The 15279-nt window shown below is 57.4% G+C and overlaps 2 protein-coding genes across 3 annotated transcripts; both read left to right on the top strand.

The window, feature by feature from the left end:
- The first annotated feature begins 3127 nt into the window (after positions 1 to 3127).
- On the top strand, positions 3128 to 11849 carry PEX16 (peroxisomal biogenesis factor 16). 2 transcript variants are annotated; one of them, XM_074401353.1, is made up of 11 exons: positions 3128 to 4186; positions 4392 to 4427; positions 5604 to 5680; positions 6057 to 6190; positions 6336 to 6436; positions 7213 to 7293; positions 7423 to 7575; positions 7688 to 7760; positions 7953 to 8072; positions 10928 to 10996; positions 11700 to 11849. In XM_074401353.1, exons 1-11 carry the CDS (start codon positions 4075 to 4077, stop codon positions 11782 to 11784), a joined length of 1041 nt encoding a protein of 346 aa, XP_074257454.1. In that variant the 5' UTR covers positions 3128 to 4074; the 3' UTR covers positions 11785 to 11849. The 2 variants fall into 2 exon arrangements, with proteins under 2 accessions (XP_074257454.1, XP_003920075.1); XM_003920026.4 differs by lacking the exon at positions 11700 to 11849 and adding an exon at positions 11557 to 11695 and having other exon boundaries at positions 3474 to 4186; positions 10928 to 10992.
- Positions 11850 to 13677: 1828 nt separating this feature from the next.
- FREY1 (Frey regulator of sperm-oocyte fusion 1) lies at positions 13678 to 15260 on the top strand. The gene is made up of 2 exons (XM_074401354.1): positions 13678 to 14927; positions 15083 to 15260. The coding sequence occupies exons 1-2, from the start codon at positions 14549 to 14551 to the stop codon at positions 15202 to 15204; spliced, it is 501 nt and encodes a 166-aa protein (XP_074257455.1). The 5' UTR covers positions 13678 to 14548; the 3' UTR covers positions 15205 to 15260.
- Positions 15261 to 15279: the final 19 nt, after the last annotated feature.

The following is a 15279-nucleotide window of genomic DNA, read 5'->3' as shown; positions in this document are numbered from 1 at the left end:
AGCTGGGGTGGGGGAACGTAATTCCCTCCCCAGGACCCTCAACAGAGACCATTTGTGGGGGTTAAACATGTGAGACCAGGCCAGGGATGGTGGCTCATGCCTGTAATCCCAGCACTTTGGGAGGCCAAGGCTGGTGGATTGCTTGAGCCTAGGAATTCGAGACTAGTCCTGGTCAACATGGTAAAACCCTGTATCTACAAAAAATACAAAAATTACCTGGGCGTGGTGGCATGTGCCTACTAGTTGGGAGGCTGAGGTAGAAGGATTACCTGAACCCAGGAGGTCAAGGCTGCTGTGAGCTGTAATCATAGCACTGCACTGCAGCCTGGGTGACAGAGTAAGACCTAGTCTCTAAAAACAAATAAGTCCGGGCGTGGTGGCTCATGCCTGTAATCCCAGCACTTTGGGAGGCTGAGGCGGGTGTGTCACGAGGTCATGAGTTTGAGACCAGCCTGACTGACATGGTGAAACCCCATCTCTACTAAAAATAAAAAAATTAGCTGGGCATGGTGGCACGCACCTGTAATCCCAGCTACTCAGGAGGCTGAGGGAGGAGAATCACTTGAACCTGGTAGGTGGAGGTTGCAGTGAGCCGAGATTGCGCCACAGCACTCCAGCCTGGGTGACAGAGTGAGACTCTGTCTCAAAAATAAATAAATAAAAATAACAAAGCATACCTTGTGGGACTGGGTAGAGCACACACACACTTGGTGGCTGGCCCAGGATGAGTCTTCAATTAAGGGGCTGGGGTAGTTAGCGCAGGAAGCTGGGTCTGCAGATCTCACTGTGGTCACTCATAATGCTCGCCCCTCTTCTGGGTCAACCTCACCACTCAGGGAAACTGAAGTGCTGAGATGCCCGCTAGGCCGCAAGGGGCTGTTCTGGGGGCATGTAAGCTACTCACAGGACTGGAACCTTGTCTGTCCTGCGAGGGAGAAAGGGAGACAAGTACGGGCATATACACGGTGCTGTTCCTCTTGGCCTGAGACCTGCTTTGACTCAGCTCTGCCCAGGACTTTACTGTGTGACTTTAGACCAGTTGAGGCCCCCTGTCTCGGCCTCTGATACTGTCATCTGTACCTGCTGGACTGGTCTACCTGTCTTCCGCTGTGACTTGGGGCAAACTGTTAGAGAGAGGATACAGCTCAACCTGCCCCTTAAAAGTCCTTCCAGCCTAACAAGACGGCCAAGTCCAGGCAGGGGGCCAGGGAGCAGGGGAGGGGCTCCCCTAGGAGCCTCCTGCACACACGCCAACTCTTTGTCTCTGGGCCTAATCGGGCCTGGGATCTAGAAAGGAAATTCAGGCAGCCCCGCTGCTGCCAGCCTGGCTGAGTCCACGCTCCAGTTCTGCAGGGAGGGAGGAGAAACTGGTTCCAGCCCCAGCCCCTTTGTATTCTGTCCTGGAAAGTCTGCCCCTCTCCCTTCCACATTTTGCTCTCCTCTTCAGAAATACAGGACCTCCAGCCCAAGGAGTGCTGAATCTCACACTCTCCCTCTTCACTCTCTCCACAGCTGCAGAGGGAAGGCTGGAGGAGCGGCCAACCTGGAGGCCTGGGGAACAAGTTCATTAAGATGGTGGGCCACGGCAGGGCCCAGCAGGACGTGGTAGCTCACACCTATCATCCCAGCACTTTTGGAGGCTGAGGCAGGTAGATCACCTGAGGTTAGAAGTTCAAGACCAGCCTGGCCAACATGGGAAAACCTCGTCTCTACTAAAAATACAGGAATTAGTCGGGCATGGTGGTGTTTACCTGTAATCCCAGCTACTCAGGAGGCTGAGGCAGGAGAATTGCTTGAACCCAGGAGGCAGAGGTTGCAGTGAGCTGAGATTGCACCACTGCACTCCAGCCTGGGTGACACAGTGCGTCTCCATCTCAAAAACAAAAAAACAATAAATAAATAAATAAATAAATAAGAAAAAAGAAAAAAAGGCTGGGCGTGGTGGCTCACACCTGTAATCCAAGCACTTTGGAGGCCAAGGCAGGAGGATCATCTGAGGTTGGGAGTTCAAGACTAGCCTGACCAACATGGTGAAACCCCGTCTTTATAAATAATAATAATAATAATAATAATAAAAGAAAAACAAACAAGACAGTGGAGCAGAGGAAGGGAGAAGGAGCCTCACCTCGAGGACCCTGAGCCCAGGTCCTAATCCCAGTTGCTAACTTGCCTCATGACCAAGGAGCCTCAACATGTCACAGCTCTTGTGGGCTGTGGGCCATAGGAGAGAGGGCACTGCCACCAGAGACCTGCACGGTGGTCCGTTGGGCCAGTGACTTGTGCCATGTGGGACAAATCCTTTCCCCCTCCTTATTGGGCCTCTAATTTCCCATCTGTGAACAGTTCTTGGCAACCTGATCGGGTTCCTGGGAGGAGGGCAAGCGAGCCTGGCACCCAGAGGTGGCCAGAAATGATGTCGATGATGCCCATGACCCCCTCCTCTGTTCTTCAAGACCTCTGCCTCTCCTCAGGCCCCTGGTCACCTTTCCCTGGGCCTTCATTCTTTGATGTGAGCTGGCAGCTCTAGTCTCCCACCTGATAGAGAAGAAAACTAAGCTGTAGTGTAGGCTAGGGGGAAGGAGTGGAAGGAAGGTTGTGGTTTCCTGGTGAGCTGTGATGCTTAGACCTGCTCTCTAAAAATAAAAGTTAAAAAAATGAATGAATAAATTTAAAAAACCGCCTAATCTCTGAGGTCAGAAAAGATCAGCACTCAAATTTTAGCTGGGCGTTTTTTTTTTTTTTTTTTTTTTCTTTTTTAAGACGGGGTTTCACCATGTCGGTCAGGCGGGTCTTGGACTCCCGACCTCAGGTGATCCGCCGGCCTTGGCCTCCAAAGTGCTTGGATTACAGGCGTGAGCCACTGCGCCCGGCCTAGCTGGGGATTCTTAAGCGGATGCTTTCTTCATCTGGAGATATCTGGTAGAGAGGATTATATAAAATAACGTATTACTATTCTCAGGGTACCATGAAGCCGCTGGGCCGCTCCCCCAGAGCACTGGCCCACGGCTCCACCCATGCCACGCCCCTTTCCCGCAGCCAATCAGCGGCTGCCTCCCCGGGCCCGTACCCTCCACCACTCGCCGCAGCTCTCCCAGTGCCACCCTTTCCAGGGAGGCGGCTCCATTTAGGAAGGGATTTCCCCAGGGGTCGCCCCCTTCCCTGGGGGAAAGCTAACGACTGCGAGGTGCGTCCGAGGGCCGGAAAGCTATCTGAGATCGATTCGGAGTTCAAGGATCAAGTCTGCCCTCAAACCATTTTACAGATAGGGAAATCCGAGACCCAGAGAAAGGACACTCCTGCCCAAGGAGTCGAGAGAAGCCCGGGCCAGGGCTTTCTTCGCGTAGGTGGGAGTGCAGGCGCGCGCCCTTGGGGGAGCACAGTCCCTAAGGGAGCTAAGGCCGAAGCTGGAACTGTGCAGTCTAGGGGTTCGAGACGGCACTGGAGAGCTGGACTCCTTACTGCCTCGATTTCTCCAGCACTACCTTTGCTGGGGGAACGGAGATGGGGATACTGACCGAACGCGCGCCTGCTGAGACACAATTCGACTGTATTTAGACGCCCCGCAACTCCCCAAATCTGATCGAGACCCTTTTTTTCAAGAACCCGCAATCTCCCAGTCCTTTAAAATCCGGCCCTGCCGTTCGAGTCTCTCTGCATTCCATTGGAAAGACTCGGGGCTCCAGCTCCCTATTCTAGAATGAACTGCTCTGACTGCCGCCCCGCTTTCCTAGAGCGTTGACTGCGCAGGCGCAAGGGCCACCAACCCGGTCAACGGAAGAGCTGGGTCCCGACGGCGCTAGGTGGATCAGGGGAGGACAGCGTGCTAACCAATGACTTGAGGGAGTAGGGGGGCGGGTTTGGGCCCTCAGTTGCTAAGCGCTAACCGAGTGGGAAGTGGTTCAAGAGATGGGGTGAAAGGTGGTTCACTGGCACAAGTCACCAGCCTTCCGGCCCGCGGAAGTCAAGCATCCGAGAGGCGGGCCTAAGACCGGAAGAAGGAAGGAGGGCGCAGGAAGCAGGGCGCCGCAGCCAGCCGTACGGTCCTTCCGTGGGTCTGTCGGTGCCGAGGGCAGGATGGAGAAGCTGCGGCTCCTGGGCCTCCGCTACCAGGAGTACGTGACTCGTCACCCGGCCGCCACGGCCCAGCTGGAGACGGCAGTGCGGGGCCTCAGTTACCTGCTGGCAGGTGCCACCCTGACCTTTGATCCGTTCCTTCTGGGCCCTGACCTATGACCCCAGTGGCCCCCTTCCCTGCGGAGTCAGGCTAGTGATCGCTGTGCTTGAGAAGACTCGTCCAGGTTCCCAAAGGGCGTAGGGAGGGGATGTCCGGGAGCTGAAGACGAAAGGTGAGGCAAATGCTCACTACACCTCCTTCTGTACCCTCTCTCCAGGTCGATTCGCCGATTCGCACGAGCTGTCAGAGCTGGGTGAGCAGGGCTCTGGGGGTGGGGAATGGGGGATTGGCTACCTGGGCCCCGTGAACACCCCAGCTCGAGGTCCTGGGCTGCCCGTTAGACACCTTGTGCTGTGACTGAATCGGACAAAGGTCTGTTGTCCACTGTCCTGGGCCCTCCATGTCCCTAAGTCGAGAAACGTCTGGGGACCTTATCTGAGTATTCACTACTGGCTCGGCGCTGGGCTCAGTGCTTTTCCTACCTTTGCTAGTTAGTCCTCTCTACAGTCATATTATGTGGTACTGTTATTTTCCTTACTGTCCATTTAAGGGAATAGAAGTTCAGTGAGGTTAGAGAACAATCACTGATGATCCCAGAACCAGGATTCAAGTCTAGATCTCCCAGATTCCAGGATTGTAACTACCTCAAGAGTGCTGTAACTACCTCTCAGATTGTAACTACCTCAAGATTCTAACTACCCCAGTGACTGCTGTTACAGTCCTGAAAGAATGAGCTGCGTTTTGAAAAGCAGATGAGGACAGTTTCAGTGGTTCATGCCTGTAATCCCAGCACTTTGGGAGGCCAAGACGGGTGGATCACCTGAGGTCAGGCGTTTGAGACCAGCCTGGCCAACATGGTGAAACCCCATTTCTACTAAAAATACAAAAATTAGCCAGGCATGGTGGCAGGTGCCTGTAGTACCAGCTACTCGAGAGGCTGAGGCAGGAGAATCGGTTGAACCCAGCAGGCGGAGGTTGCAGTGAGCCAAGATTGTGCCATTGCACTCCATCCTGGGCAACAAGAGCGAAACTCCAACTCAAAAAAAAAGAAAAAAGAAAAGTAGTGGTGGAATAGACCCTCAGGGACAGGCCGCTTAGAGAGAAAAGGCCAGGAGGTGGGAATGGGTATCTGTGGCTGTTCGGAGAACGATGGGTAGTTGTGAGCAGCTGGGTGACCAGCACTGTTCAGCTGGGCAACAGCTGGCTTGTCACTGAGACTGACCCATCCTGTCTTGGTCCAGCCACCCTTGTGAGATCATGTTGGGGAGAGTGGAGTGCTGAGAAGTAGGTGGAGAGACAGGTTGGTTTCCACATAGTCTGTGGGTGTCTGAGCAGAGCAGGTGACAGGTGATCCCTGCAGCTCTGGGGAGAAGGTGAGAGGTGTGGAGGATGCAGAGCCAGTCTCTCAAGGCCACATTCTACCCCTCAGTGTACTCCGCCTCTAACCTGCTTGTGCTGCTCAATGACGGGATCCTAAGGAAGGAGCTTCGGAAAAAGTTGCCTGTGGTGAGAATTCTACCAGGAACAGGGTGGGAAGCACGGAGACTCAGGAATGAAATAGTAGCAACTAGCGTGCAGCACATGTCTCCTGGAGCATGACACACGCCTATGCCCGTCTGAGCCTCAAACCGTCTCATTAGGTGAGCTGTAAAGTGTTAGTATTCCCATCTGAGGTGAAGAGACTGAGCTTCAGAGAGGCAGTCAGCTGTTTCAGATCCCCCAGCCTGTTAATGCTGTTAATGGAATTGGTGTTTGAACTCACGCCTACACCCTTAGGCTTGGAAAGGGGAAGGTCCACATCTCTTGTCAGAGGAGCTCCCTACTAGAGAAGGGCCTGGGACTAGGGGGAAACCCCTGACTTCTTGGCCTGGGGTTCTTGCAGTCGCTGTCCCAGCAGAAGCTGCTGACATGGCTGAGCGTGCTGGAGTGCGTGGAGGTGTTCATGGAGATGGGAGCTGCCAAGGTGTGGGGCGAAGTGGGCCGTTGGCTTGTCATCGCCCTCATCCAGCTGGCCAAGTAGGTCGGGACTGTGGTAGGGATGACCGGGGTGACCCGGGTGGGGGTGACGCAGGCCAGCTACGCAGATGGTGCTCAGCGGAGCAACCCCGACCTCCTGCCGGTAGCTGCCTCCCCACAGCCCTGACAATCCTCCCTGACCCAGGGCTGTACTGCGGATGCTTCTGCTGCTGTGGTTCAAGGCTGGCCTCCAGACCTCACCCCCCATCGTTCCACTGGACAGAGAGACCCAGGCACAGCCCCCGGGTGAGCTACTTCCCCAAGCCCTGGAGCAGAATGGGCCATAGAACTAGCTTGAGGATTTAGATCCGATCAGCATGAATACAGTAGCATCTGTTTATGGAGCACACCTGTCCCCGTCCACTCTGTCTTCTTCTTGCCTGTATTCAACAGAGAGGACAAAGCTGTGGCTAGGGACGAAATCAGAATACAAACTCAGGACTTGCGATGGTCAGAGACATTCATTTTTGTAGTCTGCAGGAAGAGGGAACAGATAAGATCCTGCCAACCTCGCCTCTGGGCCTGGTTCTGTATCCAGAGCCACAGCCACTAGAGGCAGGGCACCTGGCACATCTGTCCCTTCAGGGCTTGGGGCCCATGCTGTCAGCCTCTGGGCCTCATTCTCTGAACACTGAGTAAGGGCGGTTCATTGCTTCTCATCATGGTTGTTTTGAAAGCAAAGGATTGAGAGAAGATGGCCTCTCTGGTGCTGTGTTCCCCGTAGATGTGGTCAGACTGGGCCGTCCCTACCTTGCCTGTCCATGGGTTCCGGGAGGCGGGCTCTAGCCATAGCTATGCTGAGCTTTCCTCAGGCCAGGGCAGGCTGCAGCCTGCTTCCCTCTGTGGACGGGCCTCGTGCTGAGCTACCGCCCAGATGTGGTTCCCTTCACTCAGCTGCTGCCACAGCACAAGGGGATCCATTCTCCCCTTAGCTCCTGAGCATTCACTGCATGCATGTTCCTTGCAGGGTCCACTGGAAGCATGTCCCTCTGACGGTATGGCCTTCTGTCTATCCCTGCTAGATGGCGACCACAGCCCTGGCAGCCACGAGCACTCCTACGTGGGGAAGCGGTCAAACCGGGTGGTACGAACCCTCCAGAACAGTAAGTGAAGGATGTGGCTGGCCTAGGTGCTGTGTCTGTCTGGGCCTGCGGAACTGGCTTGGGTCAGCGGCCACCTTCCTCTACCCCAGCCTGGGCCTGGCTCGCTCATCTGCGTCCCTTGTGTTCTAGCACCGTCCCTGCACTCCAGGCACTGGGGAGCCCCCCAGCAGCGGGAGGGATGGCAGCAGCAGCACCCTGAGGAGCTGAGTGCGACCCCCACCCCCCTGGGGCTGCAGGAGACCATCGCAGAGTCCTTGTACATTGCCCGGCCGCTGTTGCACTGTATCCTTAGTGCGGGGCAGGATAGGGCTGGCACCGTGGGCTGGGGATTGAGTGGGGAGTGCGCCGAGCCGGGCCCCTGTGCCGGAGACATCCTTGACACCTTGGCCGTCAGTGCTCAGCCTGGGCTTATGGGGTCAGAGGTCATGGAAACCTTGGCTCTTGGCTGGTGTTGTGGACGTGACCAGGTGAGCCTGGGCCTGCCCGGGGCTCCACTCTCCACTGGGCTTTCTGCTACTGTCCTGGCGTCACCTAGGCAGGGTGGCAGCAGCCCTTGCCCCTCCTGTTGCTGCCCCTCTGCACACCCAGCTTGTGGCTCCTCCCCTTCTGTGGGCCCAGATCATGCCCCTGGCCCTGACCGTGTCCTCCCTGCCCCCCAGCCTGAGCCTCCTGAGTGACAGGAAGGGCCTGACCCGGAGGGAGCGGCGGGAGCTGCGGCGCCGGACCATCCTGCTGCTGTACTACCTGCTCCGCTCTCCGTTCTATGACCGCTTCTCTGAGTAAGCACCCAGCCCCTCCCAGAATGGCCAGGCCCACCCTCAGCCAGGGAGAGGGCCGGCAAGTGGGCACTGGTGCTCCGGTCCCTGTTGGCACCTTCCCTCCCCAGTGCCTTGTCCAGGGTTCACTGAGTACCAGCTGTGTGCTTTCTGGGTGGCAGTCACCAGATGCCAGCCCAGTCCCACCCGCAGAGCTCTCCGGGCCATCAGGCCACGCGAGCATGAGCTTAAACACAGTTGGCAGGAGAGGCACTGAGGGCCGATGAGGGCATTGCAGGGCGGCCCACAGGGACGACGGCAGGTGCGGGTGCCCCATGGCCTCTAGTTCATTTCCTCTTCTTCCTGCCAAATAGTTTGGCTTATCCCCACTTCTCAGAGGAGGCACTGGAGGTTCAAGGAGGTTGGGCAGCTTAAACGAAGCTACCCAGTTAGCCAGCGGTAGAGCTGGATCCCAGCCACGTGGTCTCTCCTGGTCTTCCCTGCCTGGCCCAGCCTCCAGTCGCCTGTGAGGGTCTAGTGCTCCCAGCCTCGGGGAGGCCTGCTGGGTTGAGCAAGGGGCAGCTTGGGACCAGTTCTTCCACAGGCCTGCCACTGTGACTGTGTGAAGTTAGACTGCAGTCTGATGGAACCCTGTGCAGCGGCTGGGACTGTGAGACAGACAGGGCGCCCGGGACCCCCTTTGTCTAGAACCTAGTAACTGCTTGAAAGCTGGCATAGGCTGGGCAGCAGTGGCTCATACCTATAATCCTAGCACTTTGGGAGGCCAAGGCAGGAGGTTTGCTTGAGGCCAGGAGTTTGAGGCCAGCCTGGGCAGCCCATCTCTACAAAAAAATAAAGATAAATAATAAATTAGCCAGACATGGTGATGTGCACCAGTAGTTCCAGCTACTCGGGAGGCTGAGGCATGAGGATCAGTCCAGGAGGTTGAGGCTGCAGTGAGTTACGATCACTCCGTCACACGGAGTGTGACAGAGTGCCTGGGTGACAGAGTAAGTCCCTGTCTTAAAAAAAAAGCAGAACACGGCTGGGCGCGGTGGCTCACGCCTGTAATCCCAGCACTTTGGGAGGCCGAGATGGGTGGATCACGAGGTCAAGAGATCGAGACCATCCTGGTCAACATGGTGAAACCCCGTCTCTACTAAAAATACAAAAATTAGCTGGGCATGGTGGCGCACGCCTGTAGTCCCAGCTACTCCGGAGGCTGAGGCAGGAGAATTGCCTGAACCCAGGAGGCAGAGGTTGCGGTGAGCCGAGATTGCACCATTGCACTCCAGCCTGGGTAACAAGAGCGAAACTCTGTCTCAAAAAACAAACAAACAAACAAAAAAAAACAGAACAAAAACTGGCGTAGTTTAGCTACGTGTGATGCCTCACACCTGTAGTCCCAACGCTTTGGGAGGCTGCGGTGGGAGGATTGCTTGAAGCAGGGAGTTTGAGACCAGCCTGGCCAATATGGTAAAAACCCTGTCTCTACTAAAATTACAAAAATTAGCTGGCTCTGGTGGCAGGTATCTGTAATCCCAGCTACTTGGGAGGCTGAGGCAGGAGAATCACTTGAACCCAGGAGGCGGAGGTTGCAGTGAGCTGAGATCACGCCATTCCACTCTAGCTTGGGTGATAGAGCAAGACTCTGTCTTCAAAAAAAAAAAAAAAAAAAGGCCGGGCGCGGTGGCTCAAGCTTGTAATCCCAGCACTTTGGGAGGCCGAGGCGGGTGGATCACGAGGTCGAGAGATCGAGACCATCCTGGTCAACATGGTGAAACCCCATCTCTACTAAAAATACAAAAAATTAGCTGGGCATGGTGGTGTGTGCCTGTAATCCCGGCTACTCAGGAGGCTGAGGCAGGAGAATTGCCTGAACCCAGGAGGCGGAGGTTGCGGTGAGCCGAGATCGCGCCATTGCACTCCAGCCTGGGTAACAAGAGTGAAACTCCGTCTCAAAAAAAAAAAAAAAAGGTAGAAGGCTGCTCCATCTGGACTCTGCCCTGGCACCTCTCTGGACCCTGCCCGCTGTCATTTGGGGAAACAAAGTCCTGCCTTGGTCTCCTAAAGTGCTGGGATTACAGGCGTGAGCTACCACACCCAGCCAGCCTTCCTCTTACTGCCCAGACAGATGCATAAGGAGCCAGGCCGCCTTCCAGATGTGTGGCCTTGGGCAAGCTATTTGATACCCCTGCGCCTCCTTTCCTCACCTGTAAGAGGGGGATGGTGACAGTTCCCACTTCGTAGGGATTCAATGACTAATGCGTCTGGCAGTGCGTGTGGCGTAGTAAGCAGGTGGTGCTATGCGTGGTCATCAGCATCCTCATCTCACCTGAGTTTCCCTGTGGAAAACCCTCGGCTATTCAAAATCAAGGCCTTGGCCCTTGCCCCTTCCCCTGAACCAAAATGTGCCTTCCTCAGCACTGTGTTCCCTCCCGGGGTCCTGACTACTCTCATTGGTGGCTTGTGATGTTTCTCTGCAGGCCAGCGCTTCTGCCGGACTGGGGGCTTCCTGGGGGCAGGGTGAGGTTGTCCTCTCTGAACCCTCCACTGTACCGGCTGGGCACTGCTCCGCATGTGACCCTCTAGAGGCCTTTGGTGTTGGATGTCGGTGGAAGGGAAAAGAGGGAAAGAGGAATGGGAGGAGGTGTTGTGGGTTAGTGCCACCCCAAAGCTGAGCTGGTGGAGGGTGGAGGCAGAGCCAGCCCCAGAGGTCTTGTCTTGTGTGCTGGGCTCTGCCCTAGCTCCCGAGAAAGTCACCTTTGTCTTCTGGAATGCACTGCGTTCAGCATGGTCTTCAGTGAAGGCCTCTGGGCCTCCTGATTTGCAGGGACCCCCCCATACTCAGCATGCTCCCCATTTATTGCCTCCCCCAGGGCCAGGATTCTCTTCCTGCTCCAGCTGCTGGCCGACCACGTCCCTGGCCTTGGCCTGGTCACAAGTAAGCAGGGGCAGGGATGTGATGACTGTCGCGTTGGGAGTCACATGCATGCCGCATCTCCCTGACTTCTCTCTCCTTGCAGTTTGATTCTTGGCACAGTCAGGAGAGGAGGTCGGGAAGTCAGGACTGGGTGGGACTGCCCCTGGGCATAGGCCAGGGTGACCAGAGGAGCCAGGGTGGCTGGAAGGAGGGTGTCCCGTGGTGGGGGGACTGTTAGACCACATCGGCTACCAGCTTTTTTCTGGTCACAGTTTCCTGGAGCAATAAGGGTCCATCTCATCTGGGGGGTTTCAATGGCAGAGAAAGGGCCCACCAGGCTGCTGAGATCCTAGTTGGGTGACTTGGACCTGACTCAGGCCCATCAGTGCCTCCCCTGGATGAGCTTCTTTAGGCCTGAGGGTTCTCGTCTATAAATGAGGCCAGAGTCCCCTGTGATGCTGCCTCCCTAGGGGTGGGGCAGGGAGGCCAGTGCGGCTCCTGGGCCGCAGGTGTGAGGTGCTGTGTGTGGTGCCACAGCGCAGATTGGGGTCTGGCCGGCCCTGATGTGTCCCTCTCCCACTGCAGGGCCGCTCATGGATTACTTGCCCACCTGGCAGAAAATCTACTTCTACAGTTGGGGCTGACAGACCTTCCGGAAGCAGGGTGTGGGGAGGAGCGAGGCAGGGGACCCTCCTTCCCTAATAAAACTGACTCTGGCAGCGTCCCAGCATGCGTGCGGCCTCTCTGTGCCCACTGGCCAGGACTGGCACACAGCCTTGGTCGCCACCAACACTCCTCCCAAGATCCCCTTGAGTGCACCCTCCTGTGATGACACCACTGCAGCCCACGCCTTGTCACCGCTGGGCCAAGAAGCCTCCACTAGGAGTGGGATCCAGGCTCGTCTCCCAGAGAGAGCGGTGCCTTCACTTCATGGTGCACGGGAAGCCGCTGGCTCTGGCAGCCAAAGGAGTGAACGCTGCTGTGCTCTCGCTGCCCCTGGTGGGACAGGAAGGCTGAACCTGGGCGAGGGCTGACCGCTGCCCAGTGTGTCTTCTGGCCAGGGCCCCCGTATGCCCCTTCTCTGCAGGGCTCTGGCACCCCAGGCCATGGCATTGCCAGCCTCCCTGCGACAGAGCCTGGTGAACAGTGAGCCCGGCTCCCACACAAAGTGGCACCTTAAGCCCTCATCCTCGGTTGAGAGTAAAAGGCTTTTCTCCCATAGGAGGAGAATGTCCAGCACCGGCCGACACTAGGGAGGGAGTGGGAGCCGGACAGGCTCGGGGAGAAAGCCAGGCCAGTTCACCGGGTATGAGCTGCGGTTCCCCACACTCACCCTGCCGGCTTCAGAGCCCCGGTCCACCTGGAGCCGTGCGGGCTGCTATGGTGGGAGGGCCTGGACAGAGTGGGCCAAGGGCTAGTCTGTCTCTCCCTGACCTTAACCTGTCTTCGGCCACTGGCCCTGTGAAGAGCCAGCCACTCCTGCCAGAGTTTCAAACCCAGAGAGAGGGCTCCATCAGCACCCGCGTGCTCCATGCCTCAGACACTCCCAGATACCACTTTCCCCAGGGGCCTCTGAGGAGCACCCCCCAGATCCTCGCCCACAGGCAGGGGAAGGGGCTGCCCTGGCTCCCCCGGACTTCAGCTTAGTGTATCAGACGTTTCTGGGTGCATGCCCCATAGCAGGCTTGCACCATGTGCCCATCAGAAACCTGCAGTGAAGCTACAGCTCCCCGACGGTCACCTCCCACTCACTCACAGAGGAGACAGGCTTGTGGATGCAGGTGCCACACTGGGGGCATGGTAGGAGGGGGTGTGTCCAGAATGGGGCCTGGCTTGGGCGTGGCCCGGTAGTGGTGACTGCCTGCCAGAGGTGAGGGGTTTCATCAGGCTTCACCGGCGAAGCCTTGACTCAGCTTGAAACAGGTACAACTGTTCAGTTTTTCCGTAGGCAGCCTGCCTTGGGTCACAGCTGTGTGGAGCCATGGGAGGTGGGGCTGGAGGCTGGAGGGGAAGGTCAGGGCCACGCTGAACACGGCATCACATACCCAGAGGAGAAACTTGGACCTCGTCTGGCAGGTGGGGAGGGGCCTGTGTTTGTAAATACTCCAGCAGCCGTGTGGAGGATGCTTTGGTGGGCAGAGGTGGAAGGATGGGGCGGTGACACTGGAGGCAGGGGTCTGTAGCAGTGGGAGTGGCAATGGCAGTGGCAGCAGAGATTAGGGGTCACCCCAGCTAGTCTTGGGGACTGGCATGGAGGAAGAGGGTGGTGTCTAGGAGTTGAGGAGCGGGAAGGACAAGCGGCTTTGGGGTCAGGCAGAGCACACGGAATTTCCAGGTTCCTGGCAGGGCGAGCCTTGGTGGACACAGGATGCTGAGGCGGGCTTGTGGGGGACATGTCTCCAGGACTTACAAAGGGACGTGACTGACCACTGGGAAGTGGGTGCAGGTGTAACACACAGGGGGTGACGGGTCTGAAGGAACCCCCAGAACTTGTCAGCCTCTAGGGTAGTTAGGACCAGGAGCATGAATGAGACCACTGGAGGAGCCAGGGTTGGAAACAAGGGGCTTCCCTGCTGGACTCCTCAGTGGTCACAGTCAGCAGTTGGCCATCTCAAGCAAAGCTTCAGAGCCCTGGGCTCGGACTTCAGGTTTTGATATGACAGATCTGACTGGGGCCAGGGGTTTTGTTTTGAAGGCTTTTGGTGGTTCTGGTGAATGAGGTTTGCACTGCACGCATTAAGTGGGCTGGGTCTGGCTGCTGAGCGGAGAACCAGGAACCAGCCAGAGGCCTTCCAGTGGCACCTGCAGCTGAGCCCAGGCCTGCAAGGATGGGGTGTCCAGCACAGGGTCGAGCTGCACTTGGTCACTCGGCACCATCCAGGCTGCAGAGTCCGGTGAACCAAGCCCTCCCTGCCTTTCCGATGCCTGCACTCGAGGGGCAGCTCCAGAGCTCTGCCACCATGCCTGGAAGCCCTCCATCCTGCCTGAGGCTGCTTTAAGCTGCAGGGAGTGGAGAGGGAGAGGCCCTGAGACAGTGGGACACGGGGACCCTGAGCTGGGCAGGGTTGAGAGACCCACTCTGGGCTTCTCAGCTGCCAGGACCTGCCCTGGGCTCCTGCCATGCCAGCAGGTGTGGACTGGGGCGGGGAGGCTGTGGGAATGGCTGGGGCTCTGGGTGGTGAGGATCCCCTGCCCTCTTCGGAGGGCCTACCGTATGCCAGACGGTAGGGTGTGTTACGGACTTTACTTCCCAGATGAGTGAGCTTAGGCACACACAGAGGGAGTGACTCGTGCGGCTAGCAAGAGGCAAGGTCACAGGACCTGAGCTGAGATCTGACTCCACAGTGTGTGCCCTTATTCCCTGGGCAGCAACATTAGAACAAGATCCGGTTTAGCACCTATTAGCCAACGGCATCAATAAGAACAGAAGCCTCAGTGCGGACGTCCCCGGCCCTGCCCTGGAGCCGGTGCTGACACGGGCCTGGAATGAAGGCCCTTTGTGAGGTGGCCCTGGGAGCTGGCAGCAGGTTCCGTCCTGCCAGGAGAGGGACAACAGGAGCCAGGACCTGTGTAGAAGATGGTTCTCGCCATGCTGGGAGCTCTGCACCCCCGGGCTGGGCTCAGCCTCTTCCTCCTCCACCTCCTCCTGGCAGCAGCACTGCTTCGCTCCCAGCCTCTGAGGTACCTCTTGGGGCAGAAGGGCGGGGCACCGGGGGCTGGGCAGCAGAGGGGCTGCCCTTCCCTCCCTGGAGTGGGGCTGGCCCTGTTACCCTGGATGTGGGAGGGCTTGCCAAGTACTCCCACACTGGGCCATCTCCCTATTCACAAGGAGGTGCCAGTGGCCTTCAGGGCCAGGGCTGAGCACCCCCACATCTCCCACAGGTCTCAGCGGTCTGCTCCCGAGGCGTTCTCTGCCCCCCTGGAACTCTCACAGCCATTTTCCGGCCTGGTGGATGGTAGTATCTCTCTTCCCCTTCTTCTGCCCCTCCCTGACAGCGGAGACCCCCTAAGAGTGCCCAGGCCCAGCCTTCAGGGGCTTGTCATCCCAAACCAGGGTGACTTCAGTCCCATCAGAGCCGGCGGCCACCCTTGCCCTCTTTTCTGTCTTTAGACTATGGCGTCCGCCCCAAGCACCCATGGCCGAGAGGGCCTCGACCCCTCCTGTCCCGGGCCCAGCAACGCAAGCGGGATGGGCCCGACATGGCCGAATATTACGATGATGCCCACCTGTGACCCCAGGCCTTCATAAAGCTATTCCGCGTGGCAAAGGCTTGGCTTTCCTGGGCTGGGGGTGAGACGGGCATGGGA

Source organism: Saimiri boliviensis, chromosome 6 (genome assembly GCF_048565385.1).
Source record: "Saimiri boliviensis isolate mSaiBol1 chromosome 6, mSaiBol1.pri, whole genome shotgun sequence".
Classification (NCBI taxonomy): Eukaryota; Metazoa; Chordata; class Mammalia; order Primates; family Cebidae; genus Saimiri; species Saimiri boliviensis.
This window is presented reverse-complemented; position numbering and strand designations above follow the sequence as displayed.

Excerpts from the sequence above, each read along its gene's own strand:
- PEX16 (XM_074401353.1), top strand. The coding sequence starts at position 4,075 with ATGGAGAAGCTGCGGCTCCTGGGCCTCCGCTACCAGGAGTACGTGACT. Across the intron at positions 4,428-5,603 it reads GCACGAGCTGTCAGAGCTGG|TGTACTCCGCCTCTAACCTG; the intron begins GTGAGCAGGGCT and ends TCTACCCCTCAG. Across the intron at positions 10,997-11,699 it reads CTTGGCCTGGTCACAAGTAA|CATGCGTGCGGCCTCTCTGT; the intron begins GCAGGGGCAGGG and ends GCAGCGTCCCAG.
- FREY1 (XM_074401354.1), top strand. The coding sequence starts at position 14,549 with ATGGTTCTCGCCATGCTGGGAGCTCTGCACCCCCGGGCTGGGCTCAGC. Across the intron at positions 14,928-15,082 it reads ATTTTCCGGCCTGGTGGATG|ACTATGGCGTCCGCCCCAAG; the intron begins GTAGTATCTCTC and ends TTCTGTCTTTAG.